General features: G+C 32.4%; 1 protein-coding gene across 4 annotated transcripts in view; it reads left to right on the plus strand.

Moving 5' to 3' along the window:
* LOC148271785 (uncharacterized) overlaps positions 1–19,331 on the plus strand; it is a 191,983-nt gene that overhangs the window by 134,785 nt on the left and 37,867 nt on the right. For all 4 annotated transcript variants that reach the window (XM_088240925.1, XM_088240928.1, XM_088240926.1 and 1 more), the window contains one exon: positions 11,565–11,681. In XM_088240925.1, the coding sequence (XP_088097051.1) occupies positions 11,565–11,681 (117 nt within the window). The remainder of the gene's footprint in view (positions 1–11,564; positions 11,682–19,331) is intronic.

The raw sequence follows: 19,331 nt of genomic DNA on the forward strand, positions 1-19,331 counted from the left end.
CGCTGATTATTCCTACTCTTGACATGTTCACCTTCAAGTATTTGATGGACTCGATCGTGCCATAGCTTTCTCGGTCTTTCTCGTTTTCTGCATCCATCAACATTAGCATCGTAGATCATTTTATTTTATTAACATAAACGGCAAATCTGCATTTTACAAACATTTATAATACTAACATATTTGGCTTAATATTTTTTTTTTAAACATAAATTTCCTGATACCCAAGATTTATAAAAAAATCAAACCTAAAAATTATACAGCATATTCAGTTTAAATAATAAACCATTCTACAGTAATACAACAAGAAAATCATAAGTACTGTTTCAAATAGCCGTTTTTCATTTTAGCCGTTCTTTCATAATCCATTCGCTCTACATGACTGAACCGACGCAGCACCCCTTTCTTGATTCTGTCTATAATGCATGTCTCAGCCTTACGTAGTTCACGGAACTCGACATTTGTGCACCTATCGTACATCGTTTAACCACACATTCGCCCGAGGGATCGCATTTCGACAGCATTCGAACTATTTTCATAATTATTTTTTTCAACTCCATACTTCGCTTTCATACATTAGGATTGGGACTAGAACTCCATTGTGAACTGCTAGTTTTGGCTCCTGCGACAAACATTTGTTTGCCAAGGTAGATTCCAGTGCACCGTTCACCCTGTTGCCGGCACTCACCCTCCTTTCAATATCTCTCTCAGTCATACCAATCCTAGTAAACATACTTCCCAGTTACCCAAAGTCTTCTACCTGATTTAGAATATCTCACATTTAGTTATATTTTCATCACTTTCGATCTATCAACATTAATCAGCAAATCGCTTTACTTGCATGCGTCGTAGACTATGCTTCCACTTAATAATTTGACCGATTAGCGCTTTCATCCTCTAACGGCCATATTCAGACTGGTAAATATAATATACATAGTGTTGAGATCATTTATTATAGCAAAATATAATCTCGAGGATAGGTACATTAAAAAAGGGAAAAACAAGTCGGAAGAGATATCTCTTATAAACAAACGAATATGTAATTATTGTAAATCAAACTCTAGAAAAGATTTTTAGAAAGTAATTTTGCGCTCTTTCTAGCGTATTTAATACGCTTGATTTCGTTACACGTGCGCTGGGGAAGTTTGGCTAACAACCCGCGCCTATATCCTGTGGGGGGTAGAGTTTTCGGGGGTTGAACTGTACACGAGCATACAGGATGTCCTATCAGTCAACCACGAACCTGAAAGGGGTGATCGACCAACCCAATCACAGTAACGTAAATCAGCCTCACTGAAAGTCTCCTAGATTTTGAGACATTGCATTAACACTTTTATTATTATTATTTTTTTTATATATGATTCATCGAATTTATTAAAATCGTCAATAAATTGAACGTAGTTATACAGAAAGCAGCCAGACATAGAAAAGTGAAACTAAAATAATGTGAAAAGAGTGAATTATAAAAACTACACAATAGTTGGAATGTTTTTGACTTTAACAAACGATAAACAATGAATACACAAGTATTTTTTTCAAATATAACAAACAAGAATCTTATTATGTATTTGACCAGTTTAAAAGATTTTTAAAGTTCCATAAGATTTTTCTAGTTTTGTGGGTGTTTTCTGCAAATTGAGAAATATCGTTTTTGTGATCAACACCTCTTTCCGAATGTGATTAATACAGTTTTTTCTATGAAAGCGGTCTGGCTGTTTTTAGCAAAACATAGAATCGACCTTACTGCACCCGATAACATCAATATCTAATTTTTCCAAAATTGTGGACTGGCTGCTTTCTGCATAACTACGTTCAATTATAACTATAAAATAAAAATCAGTAATAAGTAAATCAAACCTATCAAACGAATTTAAATTAAAAAAACCAAAATCGATAAATTAAAATCAATAATCGAGAATCTAATGCCAAGCTGTCTTGTCCGGCAAATATTCATCGACTCTATAGTAGCGCTTTCCAAACAGGCTGTGCTTGACATAATCTTTTTTTTTTGTTGGCAAAGCCTGAATTTCAAGAGGTACATTATTGTTAAGTCGAATGCAGTTTGAGGCAAAATAATAATTATTTTTTGCGGTGGGCACAACTAGCCTATCATTATTTCTAGTGTTGAACCTATGGAAATCTCTGTTTCTTCTAAAATCAACAATATTTTTATGTACGCTCATCAAAAAATTTTATGGATATATTGACATGTGACTGTCAATATATTGTTTTTTTATTTTTTAAAGCCTGTTTGTTTAGCTTCAAACCCGATCAGTAATTAAATAAATATTAAAAAACAAAGTATTTTTATTTTAATTAGATTTATCTTGAATTGTCTTTAATGTAAAATCGTATTTTTACGAAAATGTTCATACTTATTTATTTGTTTTTTTAAATAATTTTAATCATGTTCAATTACAGGTTACCGACGAAAATGCCTATTTTTTTTATATAAATAAACCCAAATTCGTTTTAAAATATTGATTTTACTTTATAGAAAATTAAATGTAACTCTGTTAACTTCCCACTGTAATCGCTCCCTGAAACATTAACTGGTTTTTCTCTGCAATACTATTAAACATATTATGTCCATAGTCACGAGACTGACTAGCTTACCGTCACGTATCAACTGATTACGATAGACTGGTTTGGAGTAGACATAGTAAAAAAATGAAACAGTTATTATTTCGATACAGTTTTATCAGTTTCACTCAAAAATTCAACTGTTACTGTATAGAAAGACTTCAATATTATTCATTCCCCAATCAAACTGTTTTTAAAAATAAACGTTTAAAGTACCGTGGGCTAAACTGTGACCACCTCCCTTCATAATTTTTATTTATTTTTGTGAAACTGTTTCAGCAGTTGCTTGTACCAGATTTTTTTTCTAACTTTCAAACTGTTATTTAAAAATCGTTTCACAAAACAGTTTTATTTGTGAAACGGTAACTGTTACTGTTACTTCATTTTAAAAAAGAACATTAGACTCAACAGAAACAGTAATCTTTTGCATTTCAAATCTGACTATGGCTTTAATTCTCCAATGTCAAGAAAGTGTAGATTAGTAAACTCTTCCAGTAACTTGGAGTTTCGTGGGCTGAATCTTACTGCGTTTTGCAAATCTCTCAATAGTGTCAGGAAGAGTGTGGACGGATGCCATGGCTTAACTGAGCGACTGTAATTTGAACGTAGTTATGCAGAAAGCAGCCAGTCCACAATTTTGAAAAAATAAGATATTGGTTTTATCAAATTCATGATGATCAATTCTATGTTCTGCTTAATACAGCCAGGCCGCTTTCGTACAAAAAAAATGTAATAATCATCTTCTGAAAATTCCATGATGTCAAAATGTCATAAAAATGAATGTCCCTTCATAAATTCAGTTTGTATGAGGTTTCATTCAATATTAGATCTGGCTGTCATTAAAATCATTAAATTGGTCATATACATAATTAAATTCTTTTTTGTACTATAAAAAATGAATGAATGCATTATTTATCATTTGTCAAAGTAAAAAAACATTCCAACTGTTGTGTAAATTTGATTGTTCACTCGTTTCACAAAAGTGCTATTATCTCAGTTTCACTTTTCTATGGCTGGCTGCTTTCTGCATAACTACGTTCATTTAGTATGTCGATACAATACCTTATGCATCATTAGGTGCAGAAATGGTAATCCTTGATGATGATTGTAGAAAGAAACAATAAAAACCACCCTTCTCATACCTTTTAGTTCAACCGTTGCCTTACGGAACTCCCTGTATAAGGGTGTCCCATTATGTACTGTACATATGCTATCGTAGTCCTATCAGCGCCAGCGGGGGCGGGGATCAGGCGCCCGAGTCTACTCTCTATATCATAATTACAACTATCCTACACGTGCTCGCAAAATCATCACATATCATACCTCGTCATATGTATATATTTTTAAGGTTTTATTTGGAAGCTTTTTTTTCAACTAGCTTATAAATTAGCTCGTACATCATACTGTACGCCTATCACATGAGGTAAAATCATGTTTTTTTTTTTTCACATTATAAACAATAATTAATAATGCTATTTGTATATATTTTTAAGGTTTTATTTGGAAGCTTTTTTTTAACTAGCTTATAAATTAGCTCGTACATCATACTGTACGCCTATCACATGAGGTAAAATCATGTTTTTTTTTTTTCACATTATAAACAAAAATTAATAATGCTATTTTTATATATTTTTAAGGTTTTATTTGGAAGCTTTTTTTTCAACTAGCTTATAAATTAGCTCGTACATCATACTGTACGCCTATCACATGAGGTAAAATCATGTTTTTTTTCACATTATAAACAATAATTAATAATGCTATTTGTATATATTTTTAAGTCTTTATTTGGAAGCTTTTTTTTAACTAGCTTATAAATTAGCTCGTACATCATACTGTACGCCTATCACATGAGGTAAAATCATGTTTTTTTTTTTTTTCACATTATAAACAATAATTAATAATGCTATTTGTATATATTTTTAAGGTTTTATTTGGAATCTTTTTTTTAACTAGCTTATAAATTAGCTCGTACATCATACTGTACGCCTATCACATGAGGTAAAATCATGTTTTTTTTTTTCACATTATAAACAATAATTAATAATGCTATTTTTATATATTTTTAAGGTTTTATTTGGAAGCTTTTTTTTCAACTAGCTTATAAATTAGCTCGTACATCATACTGTACGCCTATCACATGAGGTAAAATCATGTTTTTTTTTTTCACATTATAAACAATAATTAATAATGCTATTTGTATATATTTTTAAGGTTTTATTTGGAAGCTTTTTTTTAACTAGCTTATAAATTAGCTCGTACATCATACTGTACGCCTATCACATGAGGTAAAATTATGTTTTTTTTTTTTCACATTATAAACAATAATTAATAATGCTATTTGTATATATTTTTAAGGTTTTATTTGGAAGCTTTTTTTTCAACTAGCTTATAAATTAGCTCGTACATCATACTGTACGCCTATCACATGAGGTAAAATCATGTTTTTTTTTTTTCACATTATAAACAATAATTAATAATGCTATTTGTATATATTTTTAAGGTTTTATTTGGAAGCTTTTTTTTAACTAGCTTATAAATTAGCTCGTACATCATACTGTACGCCTATCACATGAGGTAAAATCATGTTTTTTTTTTTCACATTATAAACAATAATTAATAATGATTTACTTTTTTTGTTTTTTACATGTGAAAATATATACAAAGAAGACTAAATATACAGAGAAATATCAAAATGTTCAGACAGTTTTAAACTTTACGTGTTTATGTTTATATTTCATTAATGTATACCTAAATTTATATTATAAAACGCATAATATTTTTTTAAAATATATATTTAATGTTCAAATTTTGGCACATTTTTCACCAGTCTGGTTTGATTGGCCGAAAGATATTGTTTTTAGATATAAGTTTACGAAAATGCATATATTTGTGTATTTTAAAGGTTTAATAAATGTATTACGTAACTGTGCTCTGTTGTAATGTAGACGTGTTCTAAGTCTGATGTGCTATTACCAACTTGCATAATCTTACACTTGTATGGTTTCGATCCCTCTTATGGAAATGTACCTTCAACTTGAAACATTACAAAAAGTCTCGTATTAATGTTTCTTAAGCACGAACGTTGGAAAGTGCTACTCGTCTCGAGCCAAACGGAATGGGAAGGAGAGAATTGTCGTAATCATTCTGTACCTTTTTTATCGTCATTAAAATTAATACAAATCGTTATTTCTGTTTTTCTCGTTAATCAAATTAGCGTTCATCTAATCTAATCACAAACACGTAACTTTCCTCAGTTCTAAGGGTCGCGATTGTCGGTACTGCTTTTCCCAGACGTTCTATTCACAATGCGAGCTTCGCCCTTCGCGGCTCTGCCCCCTTTCCACGGCTCTACGCGGGCTCGCCCGTGACATCGCCTTCACCTAATCGGTCAAGCAAGCTACTCAATATCTGCTTCTTCATCCTGGCACTCTGCCCGTGAATATTTTCTCCAGGTCACGCCTGGCCATGTGCCCGAAGAACTGCAGAATCATTAGTTAATCGAGTTGGCTTTAAAGAAGTTTTCTTTTCCGGGTTTTCCTAAATTATGAGTTAATGTTTATTTTTGCATAAAAATGTCTGCCTTAAAACAGGTTGTACCTAGTTAGGCAGGCTAGACATGATCCAGAGAAATCTATTACCTAAGTTGTATGTAGTAGATAAAGTAATTGTTTTTTTGTTAACAAACTATGATTATTAATATCATTATTATTAATGTTTTTTTTTAACGAAAATCACTGTATTGCAGGATTTTTTTTGTTTAAAATAATAATTATTATTATAATAATCATGGTTTATTAACAAAACTAACAATTTCTTTATCTACTACATCCACACTTAGGTAATAGATTTCTCTGGATCATGTCTAGTCTGCCTAACTAGGGTACAACCTGTTTTAAGGCAGACATTTTTATGCAAAATAAACAATAACATGACTACCTACTAGTTAATATATTTTACAGTTAGACAATATCAATTATTTAAGATTTTTTTTGAGTAAATTTTCCGATTTTTCTCTACGTAAACCCAGTAACCAATTTTTTTATAAATTTATTTAATTGAATCCGGCTCACGGTTTTGCAATGTTCGGGTAACATATAGAATATTTTGGGGCCTAGAAACCTGAAATTTCTTTGCCCGAATTCAAAGTTTGTGGTAGACCCCATGACCCATCCTCTAGTTTGACTTCTAGTAGTGTGGTAGTGTTCCTTTTAGGATTTGGTAGAATAATTTTCTTTCACAAACATAATTATTCTACAATGTTTTGAGTACGTCCAAATACTTGCAGACTCACTGGATTTTCTCCCTAAGGATTTGTTCATATTTTAATTTGTTGCAACAGAGAGGGAATTTTTTTTGAGAAGGGAATATGGGAGTCTATGCATTTACAGGGCTCATTACCTGTCATTGGCTGTTTTAAGTTGCCACTTTACACACTGTGTAACATTCACCATTCTGCCTACGTTTGAACATCCACATTTCCTCCACTCTTCCATCTGTTGACTTTTGTAAGGTAAAGGAGCTGAAACCTTTATCATGTGGGTGAGATTCATCTGGCTGAACCAATTCACCTACTAGGCAACGCCTGAAAACAATTTTCCAATTTTTTATATTTCTTCTTTTACCAGGTAGTTGATTCAGCAATATTTTAAGTATGTCAGAATGCTAGCAGACTGGCTGGATTTTCTCCCTAGGGAGTTGTTCATATTTTAATTTGTTGCAACAGAGAGGGAAAATATTTTTGAGAAGGCAATATGGGAGTCTAGGCATTTACAGCAAATGACAGTTCATAGGCCCTGTAAATGCCTAGACTTCTATGTTACCTTCTCTAAAATGTTCTTCATATCGGTTGTAATATATTAATATGTACGTATATTGTTTATAAATTTTAATAATTCGTATATATTTTAATGATAATTAGACATAAGTTAATATTGGGACATTCATGTATCATGTTTGTACTATTTTAAGAAAAAAAACAAATTTAATTACCAGCATACGGCCGGTAGCGGTTTTAGTATTGTTTTTTAGTTTTTAAAATTTTTTTGTACCTAACTATTTTATTTTATTCAGAAAACATACAGTCATATATAATTAGTATTAAAAACCACAATTTTTTTAACATAAAAAACCAATTAAGTTTTTATAAATTATGCCAAAGATATAAACACTAAATTATACATTTTTTTAAAAATAAATAAATTCAAGTGAGAAAAGAATAATAGTTAACATTTGTGTTTTCCATGAAGGTTATCGTTGGTAATAAATTAGAATAAATAAAAATATAGAATGCACACTCCGAGCCATCCATGCACACACACATGAACGCACATTTAAAACATACATAAACATATACATTACATGCGGCACATATACATAGCATAAACCACTCAAGATGCACATTCAGCAACTATCCCAAATAATCGACCCCATGAAGAAATTTTTTGTACAAATGCAACGTACGGTTAAAAATATCTACATCAATACTGAGTCCATTATAATTTCTACCGGTACGTCTAATGAATGAATTCGAGGTATAATTGTTTTTACATGTTGGTATATAAAAAAAGAAATTTAATCTGGGATAGCGAAGAAGACAACGGAAACCAATGTTTTGTAAAAGATACGCCACGGCGAATCATCCATATTATTTAGAATTTTGAAAAGAAAAATTGAATCACACGTAAGGCGCCTTTTTTGTAGTGATTATATATTAAAACTAATCAAAGATGCGCCGTAATCATTTTCAATGTTACGATATTCAACGATATTCTAGGCTCCTTATAAATTTCTTTTGAATGTTCTCGATTAGATTAATATATACATTATACTGAGGGGACCATACTAATGAAGCGAATTCAGTATGGAGATGTTATTTCTTCGGCTCTCCGTGGGATCCTCAACATTCGACGCCAACACCACATCCCGAAGGCATCTATTCTCGCCTGCTCACGCGCTTTAATTTTTCATGTTTCTACGCCATATGAAAATACTGCAAACACGAGCGTACGTACTACGTCCATTTTTGTTTTCTTTGAGATGCCCCGATCTTGCCAGATACGTAACAGACGCCTTGTAATTTAGTTTATACAATCAGCACAACGCAACGCGTACGGATCGATCGCGATCGTCTAGAGCTAGAGTCGTAAGCACAAGCGGCACAGAGTGTTCGTTCGTATGTAGCCGAAATGAGATCGAAATACTATTTTGATAGCATTATAATAAAATAGTTACATGAGATACGAATATTGATTTAAAATTACGTAATTTTACTAAAAAGCGCTAAAAGATATTACAAATACTAGTATAATACTAGTAGATCTTTAATAATACTAGTAGATCTTTAACTTCAAAAAACATCAAAAGTTGAAAGAATTGAAGGAATATAGATGTTCAAATATGGGCAGAATGGTGAATGTTACACAGTGTGTAAAGTGGCCACTTAAACCAGCCATTGACGGGTCGTAAGCCCTGTAGATTGCCTAGACTTCTATATTACCTTATCTTAAATGTTCTTTATCTCTGTTGTAATATGTTAAATACTAGTAGCTTTGTTTTAAGACACGTTACATGACAGGGAAAACCAGGTTTAGGTCTATCGGGTAGTTGTCGAGATTTATTTATTTATTTATTAATCAAGGTCTTTTGCCATGTACTTTTTTTATTAAAAAGGTCATGCTGTTTTGAAACTTAACTTAAGTTCATATTATTATTTTTATTTTCTACTTAAGTACCTTGAAATATATAACTATATAAGGACATTCAATTCATCTAATCTTCACATTTGTTTGAAAATGCCCTAACAAGGCGAAACAATTGTCACGAAATTTTTGTTTTTATATTTGTAAAAATAAAATAAAGTGTCTAGTAGACTCAAATCAGTGTTTGATTTCTAATATTATAAGTTTAAATATGGAGTTCTACAAAACAAACACCAAATCAATCAATTAATATTATTACTTGAAATTTTCCTGAAAATGAATCAAAATATAGTGTAAAAACTTGGTGTTGTGTATTCAATTCAAAGCCTTTTACAGCAGTTCAATAAAAACTGTCTATTCATTCTTGCCTCTGACTACACCTAACACCTCAAATAATCCAAGCAACATTACTTCGCAGAGATTTTTTGGCACGGTGGGTATATTGCAATAATTACATTTTTAGACATGCCTAGCTTCCGTGGCGCAGTTGGTTAGACGGCTAACTGTGAAACTATCGTCGCGAGCTCGGTTCCCGCCAGTTGCAAGAAAGAAATCTAAGAAATACTTTTCAATTGGTTCGGGGGTTTGTGGTGAATTTTTCATCACTTCCTTCCACATCCTCTCTTTCCTAGTTGACAAGCCTCTAAAATAGAAACTTAGCGAAGCTTTGAAAAAAAAAATGTTGTCGAGGAGTAAACGAGGAGTGAACGAGGTGTGAAGAATACCTCGTCCTAGGAGGAAAATTTAGGTGGACTGTATTGTTGGGGAAGGAAGGTTGCGCAACTCCACTTAACTGCTGATGATAAGGCGTGACGTGTGATGGAACCTTGCTGCCGAAGCTGGCGGTCGTGAGACGCTGGCGCTTGTATGGAGCTGGTGGTCTAAATAGACGCTGGCAAAGCTCGCTTGTTAAATGGTTTGTTGGAAGCACATCACTTGTTAATACTGAATGTGTAAGGTTTTTTTCCGGCACTCACACGTGGAATTATTGTTACGTGGAGTGCGCTAGGAAATGGGAAGGATGGGTAGGTAGTTATATATTTGGTTGAGAGTAGGTCTGAACAGTAGTAGAACTTATCTGACTTTGAACTAGCTTTAAATTAACTTTATCAGAATCAACTTTGAATAATTCCGTGTATTTTAAAAATAAAAGCCTGATTATGACAAGTCGTGCTGAGTTTTTAGATACCAATATATATTCACTTTGAACGAATCCCAAAAATATTTAAAAAATATAATTCAAACAGAATTGATCTTAATATTTTCATATCAAAAAAATATCTACGTATCTGTGTGTGACATTCTTCCTAGACAAGTTGACGTAATATTTTTTGTAAGGTTATTTTCACAAGACGGCTCAACGATTTTTTATTTATTTTAGTATAAACAACTACTCAAAAGAATATTGCTGATACTTTTTTATCATATCGTCGCTTTAGTTCGTTTTTGTCCAACAGACCATTTTTTAACGAAGTTGGGTTAAGTGTACAGAAGTTCTTATTTATAGAATTAATATGAAAAATACATATTTTTAAAAATTGTTTAAGGGGTGTTATTTAACGAATTTTGTCTTAAGTTGTGATCATTATTTCTGCCTATTTCGTAAAAAAAAAACTTTGAAGCTATATTTCTGCAGATTTGTGTTTTGATCCGTTGGTATATAATATAAAAATCAGCAACTGTCCTTGTCAGGGTGCAAGATGGAACGCTTGCAACTTTTCAGCAAGTCCGTATGTGAACTTCACACTTTTTAGCTTATCAACACGTGTCCTTTATGCTTTTAATCAAATCGGTATGTGACCTTTATATTTTTCCAAATCAATATTTGAGCCTAAATTTTTTCATTTTATGATATTCACACTTTAAAAAAATCAGATTGTGGCATTACGATTTTTCAGCAAGTCATTATGTCACTTCACATTTCACACTTGTTAACAAATCGGTATGTGAACTTCACATTTTTTTGCAAAAGCAATATGTGAAATTCACAATTTCAGCAAGTCAGTTTGTTACATGACTATTTTTCAGCAAGCCACTTTGTGAGCTACACACTTTTGGAAGTCAATATGTGAGCTTGACATTTTTCTATTAAAGCAATATGTGATATTGACACTTTCAGCCAGTCAGTGAGTTTAATTCGGTTTTTTAACAAGTCAGTATGTGACCTTTCTTTTTTTCAGCAATTCAGTGAGTGGCCTTTTCTTTTTTCAGCGTGTCAGTATGTGACCTTCGCTTTACTCAGCATGTCAGCGTGCCACGTTACTAAGATGACGTTACTGTTCGCAGGTCCACGGGTAACTTCAGTAGCCCGGTGGTTAGTATCGGGGCCCCCCCTCCCCCCGCGCCGCGCTCCGCCCCCACCAGCCCGCTGCAGCCGCCCACGCCCAGCCCTCACCACGACAAGTAAGTACCACTTTTAACACAACACATATAATAAAATTCTGCTTCTATAGTCTAGGATAAATTACCTTATATTTCACTAGCTTAATTATTGAATTGGTGTTGAACCCAGAAACTCGTTTTTACGTTTTTTATTTTATTTATTTCGAATACAAAAAGATGTACAGGTTCAATTAATATATTTTTTAAAAACTATATAAAATGTATACATATAGTGGGGCAGCTATACAATTATATGTATTCACTAAATAATACTGTAATAAAGCGACGACAGCTTAAAGTTTAAACTATATAAATATACTAAAATAAGTTAAATATGGACAAAACAAAGAGATACTGGGAAGGAAAAGAAAGATATTGATAAGGAGTGGTAAAGGATGATTGAAGGAAAGTAAGAGTGGAAAATTGCATTTGTTTTAATGATTAAATGAATTATGAATGAAGAGCATGCATCAAGCCCATTATCCCTATATATACGGAAAATAATGAGATTCCAGCTGTGTTCTTCTTCTTTTGGTGTCATTCCCGTTTTCAGGCGTTGACTCCATCATGTGCCACAAATTGCACCAATAGCCTGCCTGTATTTATTTATTTCACATAAAACTTTATATTTTTTTATTTTCTGTGTACTCTACTCACTGGGCATAACCTGTGTCGAGGCATTCATTTACATTATTTTTATATTATGTTCTAGTACATAATAAATAAATATAATATAGTAAATAACACTGTATGGATATAAACGTAAAATATAAATAGCAGACATGCAACAATAATTCCGAGTTCAAATAGACTACTGTTTTGGTGGGGTGACCATCTCGAGGCAGTTTTCGGGACCTAAATCCAGAAGCCATTTTTCAACAAATAATTTGAATTTCTGTTTATTTGTATTCAATTTTAAATCAAGAGTTTGAGTGTTGTAAATTTTGGGAGCAAGGTACATGTGACTCCTCTGACCAAACGATGTTATCATTTTATGTGGCACGAATAGTTGTCTCTTTTTTTATCTTGTTTCATAGATTTTACTTTATTTACTCCCACCAATTTTATGTGTGTAATCGAGAAGTGCCCTAGCGTACAGTTGCCTGACGTCCAGAACACCTACTCGTTTAAACACCTCCGTTGTTTTGATAAGGACCCCGAGCAGAGCCTTGAGTACATACTAACGTGCTATTTCCAAGGTATGCATTGCACTTTTCTGGCTCCACCCAATGCAATTATTCCGTAATCTATAATGGTTTGACACATTGAGTAGTATACTTGATTTAAAGTTTTTTTGTCAAGAATGTTTCTTATGCTATTCTTCCAATGTTTAAATATGGATGTTTAAACATGGGCAGATTGGTGAATGTTACACAGCATGCAAAGTGGCTACTTAAACCAGCCAATGACAGGTCATAAGCCCTGTAAATGCCTAGACTTCCATATCCCTTTTTAAAAATGTTTTCCCTCTCTGTTGCAACAAATGTTAAATAATTTTATGTTTCTATTAGCAATAGTTAAAACACATATTTACAAATTATTAAGCATCACTACAACTACTACCATCGCGCTATTTTCCCGTAGGGATAGGCAAAGAGAATGCACCGCCACACACGTCTATCCTGGCATATATTCCTAGCTTCTCTGTTGCAACAAATTTAGAATGACATAATTGCATTTAAAAAAAACCTTTTTTTGGATACGATCCAAACAAGACATCGATTAATACATATATTAATAAAAAATAAAATGTCTAAACTTCCATATTCCCAACACCTTATCTCTATTGAATAATTGCCCGGTAGACGAATTTGTGTACCTGGGAAGTATGTTTACTAGGGATGGAAAGACCGAGAAAGATATTGAAAGGAGGGTGAGTGCCGGGACGGGAACAGGGTAAACGGTGCACTGAAATCTACTTTGGCAAACAAATGTTTATCGCAGGAGGCTAAACTTGCAGTTCACAACGGAGTTCTTGTGCCAACTATAAAAGTATGGAATTGGAAAAATGATGATGAAAGTAGGTTGAATGCTGTCGAAATGTGATCCCTCAGGCGAATGTGTGGTAAACCGATGTAGTTGGTTTGGACATGTAGAGCGAATAGACAGCGAAAGAACGGCTAGAAGGATCTACGATGCAAATGTCGATGGATGCAAAAAACGAAGAAGACCGAGAAAGACATGGCACGATCGAGTCCATCAAATACTTGAAGATGGACATGTCAAAAGTAGGAATAATCGGCGTGCGTGCATGAGAAGATGTATGAATGTAGAGAGAGCGAGGTATGTATGCCAAGATATAGTGATATGGCGTTCTATCCTCTCTGCCTACCCCTGCGGGGAAAAGGCGTGATGGTTTGTTTGTTTGTTTGCCTTAAAATTTATGAAAAGACAAGAAAAATTCTGGAGGATCTCACAACTTACACGATATGCATTTAGACTTTAGGCTTAGACGGTTGGACCTTGTAATATTGTAATATTGATAATATATTGTTTTGGTCAACACTGCGTTCATAGTTCATAATTATTTACATCGATACATAAATATTATCTCTCTTTAATAAAATAATAGTACTTAAAATGAATAATAAACATTCTTAAACTGTGTTACTTTACGTGACGCTTGTCAGTTTGACTTAGGGGTAGTTCAGCCCTTCGGGAAATTGTATATAAAAAAAGTATTCTAACGCGCGGAAAAAATTAAAGCGTTAAATTGTACTGCGAATTTTCTCGAAAATGTAAGAAACAAATCATGTAATAAATACGAACTATTTTGAACGACGCCGACGTCGGCCTCCTGGTGCAGTGGTCAATGCGTTTGCCTACCATGCAAGTGGTCTCGGGTTCGATTCCCGACATGGTTGAAATGAAATATTTATTAAAAAAAGTGTTTTTACACTAGAATACTTCATAGTCCCTGGACTGATAACTGAAGCGTAAGACTGATCATCTTACATTCATGTTACAAAAAATTATCAAGATACGCTGCGATTGGTGTACCAATGCGGTGCCCTATGTACCATTAGGTGCGGAAAGGGAATCGCGATGGCGAGAACATGATTAGATGGGTTATTAAATGTCGCCTTCCAGTGTTATTGCAGCTGATTAAGATCAAATTGTAGATAGATACAGGACGTTTAGTATTTATCGATAATTATGTAGATAAATATGCGCATTACATGTACAATCTCTAACTATATCCTTGGAAACATTCGTTATGAAAAAAAACAAAACTAACTTCATTTATCAAATTGGTGGAATAACTTATCATCGAAAACCGCTTTTTTTTAATCACAATTAAATTCAATTAAATTTTTATTTATTTATCAATATGTACATTACAAAATGGAATATCTTAATGCATACATATAGAAATAATTAAAATATTAAGGTAAAATTAGGTATACATGGTGTTCTTTAAACCCTGTCACATCCGAAACCACGATGATCGGTATAAGCAAGAAGACATATTGGCACATTAAAATAAATTTTTCGAACGAATAAAATTTACAAGAATTAAATATGAAAAAAAAAAACAAATGGTTGCTTACTGTACACTGTCAACCGCGCTGCAGGACCCCCTTCGCTTCTCCTCGCAGAAGCACGCAACCATTTGTTTTTTAATACTTTTTTTTTTTTTAATTTGTTCGTTCTAAATATTTTTTTTAATATGCTAATATGTCTTCTTGTCCTTACTGATCATCGTGGATTCAGATGAGACAGGGTTTAAAGAACGCCCTGTATATAAAAATGACACATAAGTATACATATTAGCCAGAGAATAATAAAATAATAATCTTGTAACGAAAAACTCCCTCAGAGACGTGAAAAATGTCAATGTCCAAAGTAATATTGTTCAACATAGAGATAGCCCTTCCAACAGGCATAACCATTGGCAGGTTGGTCCTGTATATTGGAATGTACAATAGGCCAGGAGGCCCGGCCTAATCACAGTGGTGAATTACAGCACAAAACACCCAGGCTTGAGAAAAATCACAATTAGTTTCTGCGTTCTCGCCGGAAAAAGAACCCGGAACCTTCCGTTCGTGAGACAAGCGTCTTAACCACTACACCGCGGAGACCGCCAATTGAACGTAGTTATGCAGAGAGCAGCCAGCCATGGAAAAGTAAAACTGAGATAATAGCACTTTTATGAAAAGAGCGAATAATCAAATCTACACAATAGTTGGAATGTTTTTGGCTTTGGCAAATGATAAACAATGAATACAATAGTTTTATTTATACTACAAACAAGAATCTTATTATGTATTTGACCAGTTTTAATGTTTTTTAAAGTACCGTAAAATTTTTCTAGTGTTGTGGGTGTTTTCTGCAAATTGAGAAATGCCGTTTTTGTGATCGACAGGTGGTATTACAGTTTTTTGTATGAAAGCGGTCTGGCTGTTTTTAGCAAAACATAAAATTGACAATACTGTACCCGATAACACCAATATATTTTTTTTTAATTGTGGACTGGGTGCTTTCTGCATAACTACGTTCACTTGATTATCATAAAAAAGTTCACTCGGCTTTTTCAAATGCAATAGGTTTATTATCCTAAAAAGTACATTTTTAATTAGGTTTGCAAGACGTAAATCAACACAAAATATGTGTTCTATAAAGGGTTAAAGCACAAATGATTTGATTTCTGAATAAATAAAATATTTAAATCATAAAAATAATAAAACACTCGAGCGATAAAAGAGGCGATCGAGACGTACAAACATCTCGACAAGAGAGATGATTGGATGCTTTTAAAATCACCCGTAGCTCAATCACAAATAACTATAATGAACATGCTTAAGTTATCTCAGTCATAAGTCGCTCGTTTCGATTTGTTTTTTGTTTTCCTCGTAAATAAATACAGTTCACTAACGAAAAATCGGCGTTTACTAAAAAAAAATACAATAATATTGCGATTGCAAAATAATTAGGAGTATCTAATATGAAAAAGTGAAAAATAAATTACAATTACTATGGGGACAGCTTTTTTGACATTTGGCTTGCCAACCGCCGGCTAAATGAAATATATAGCATGATAAATAATAAATAAATAAAAATAGCAGTTTTGGGATATTTTCCATATTTACACTGGTGAAATTGAAATATGTGATTGCGCAGCAGGATTATACGTCGCGAAACGTAAATATTTTGATATTTAATATTAGGTGTTCAAGGATGTTCCATTGTGATCGCGAATACGATAAACAACCATGGTGAGAAATTGTTATCACGTCGCTTATTAGCACGTCGATAGTTATTTGTTATTGAGTTACTGGTACCTAGTTATAAAGACATCACATAAAAGCGTAGACTGTGAAGCGTCACAGATTTCGAATTGAAGCTGTAGACAGAGACGACTGTGACACGGTACAAATCCTAAGTACTTATCGTTATAGGCGGCCTCCGTGGTGTAGTGGTCAAGACGCTTGACTCACGCACGGAAGGTTCCGGGTTCGATTCCCGGTGAGAACACAAAAATTAAAATGTGATTTTTCTCAAGCCTGGTTGCTCTGTAATGTAATTCACCACTGTAATTGGGCCTCCTGGCCTGTTGTGGTGCAAAAAAAATAAAAATATATTACACATCTCTTAACACAAATATCATCAACCCTGATGATGGACGCTGTAATGCGATCCAAAACGTCGGTAAATAGTACGAACGACACACGGCATAATAACTCATTGTGAATAATAAAACAACTTTGTTTTTAAACTAATTTTTTTCCACCGACCGATTTCAAAGCTTTACGAGCTTCTTTATCAAGGTGTAATTAACTAATTAATTTTATTCTATTTTATTTTAACAATGTACTAAATAGTAGGTTGCTAAAGAAGCTTGTGTAGCTTTAAAACCGGTCAGTAAAAAAAAACTAAGTGTTAAAAAACATAGCTGTTTTATTACTATAATGAATAGTTACAAAGTTAAGTTAATAAATTTTATATTTATAATAAAAACATTTTTATTTTAAGTGATCTTTTTGTGTAATGCTTCTTAAGTAACTTTTACACTGGTAACTTAAACACGCAATAATTAAGTTATGAAAAAACATTCAGTGGACAAACTAAACCCAGTAGAACACATCAACGACGCACAGTTTTTTGTCTTTCATTAGAGTATATACTCTAAGCTCCTAATTCACTTTATTTCCTTTTACCTGTTAACATGACAGATCAGATTAATTCACTACCCAGCAAAACAAAAAGTAAAGATTTTCAAATAATAACACTCGTAAACTCTGAATCAACATGATGGATATATTTGTTTACCAAGAGTCCTTATTAAAAAAAAATACATCATCATTTTTCCCTTTCCACACCTAATGGTGCATAGGGCACTGCATTGGTGCACCAATCGCAGCGTATCTTGATCATTTTTGTTGCATAAAGGTAAGATGATCAGTCTTACGCTTCAGGTACCAGTCCAGGGACTTTGAAATATTCTAGTTTGAAAACACCCATTTAAATAAATATTTCACATCAACCATGTCGGGAACCGAACCCGAGGCCTCTTGCATGGCAGGCTAACGCGCTGACCATTACACCACGAGGCCGAAATCAAATATCAAACAGTATTCAAATAAGCAATAATAGTTTGTCATCGGGTGCTCAGACATTAAAAATAGCGTTGATTAATAATTTAAAAAAATAATAGTACAGATTATTATTATTAATCAATATATTTCATAAATGGTACATGTTTTTTTTAATCTATACAAATCTACTTTTATACATCTAGTAAATACTAAAACTGTAACTCTCCAAAAAAAGATACTAGCTCTTGTGCTTGGAGAGTGACTTACACTGTTATAGTTATTTATTTATTAGAATTTATATAATTTTGAATATACGAGTAAATGAGAAAAATAAACTTATAGGATATAAAAGGAAAAACAGAAAATAATAATACATTCATACTAATTAAAATTTAAAGCAGTTTTCACACTTGTTTAAAAAAAATATTTAAATTTACTTTTAATTTATTTATTGAAATATTAGTTTTAATGGTTTTTAGTTAATTGGGGAGATTATTGTAATTTTTGACACCTTTGAAGACAAAGCTATTTTGACCATTACTTGTGTGGAATTTAGGGATTTTAATATTATTTTGGTATCTGAGTATTCATTTCTGGGTATTTATTTCAAATTCTTTTATTTTTTCTTCTTTATAAATTTGTATAGTGAATTTATTTTATAAATAGTGTCTACTTTCTTTCTACTGAATATGTTTAGGTTTTTTTTTAAATAAAAATCTTGTGTAATTTTTAGGTTTAATTTTTTTAATGAATTTTGGGTGGACAGAAATTCATGTTTTAACAAAAATACATTAAGCCAAATATGTTAATATTTTTTTAATGTAAAATGCAGATTTGCCGTTTATGTAACTAAAATAAAAAATACAATAAATTACTGTGTGAACTTTAAATATTTTATAAAGAATTTCCGCATTGAATGTTGAGGGTTTCTTTAAAATTACTTTAATAATTAATCTTTGTACTATTTTAAGATGGTTTATATATACATAATATTGATATGTTAAAAATAAAATTTGTTCTTAAAACTGCAACTAAAATAAAATCGTATAGCTAAGCAAAATACTAAATGCTTTAATTTTTTATGATGTAGAATTTATTTTATTATTATTGTTACAGTTGTAGTGTATTGCAAAAA

Source organism: Micrasema longulum, unplaced genomic scaffold (assembly GCF_059751315.1).
Source record: "Micrasema longulum isolate JH-2025_06_02 unplaced genomic scaffold, ASM5975131v1 h1tg002648l, whole genome shotgun sequence".
In the NCBI taxonomy this organism is placed as follows: domain Eukaryota; kingdom Metazoa; phylum Arthropoda; class Insecta; order Trichoptera; family Brachycentridae; genus Micrasema; species Micrasema longulum.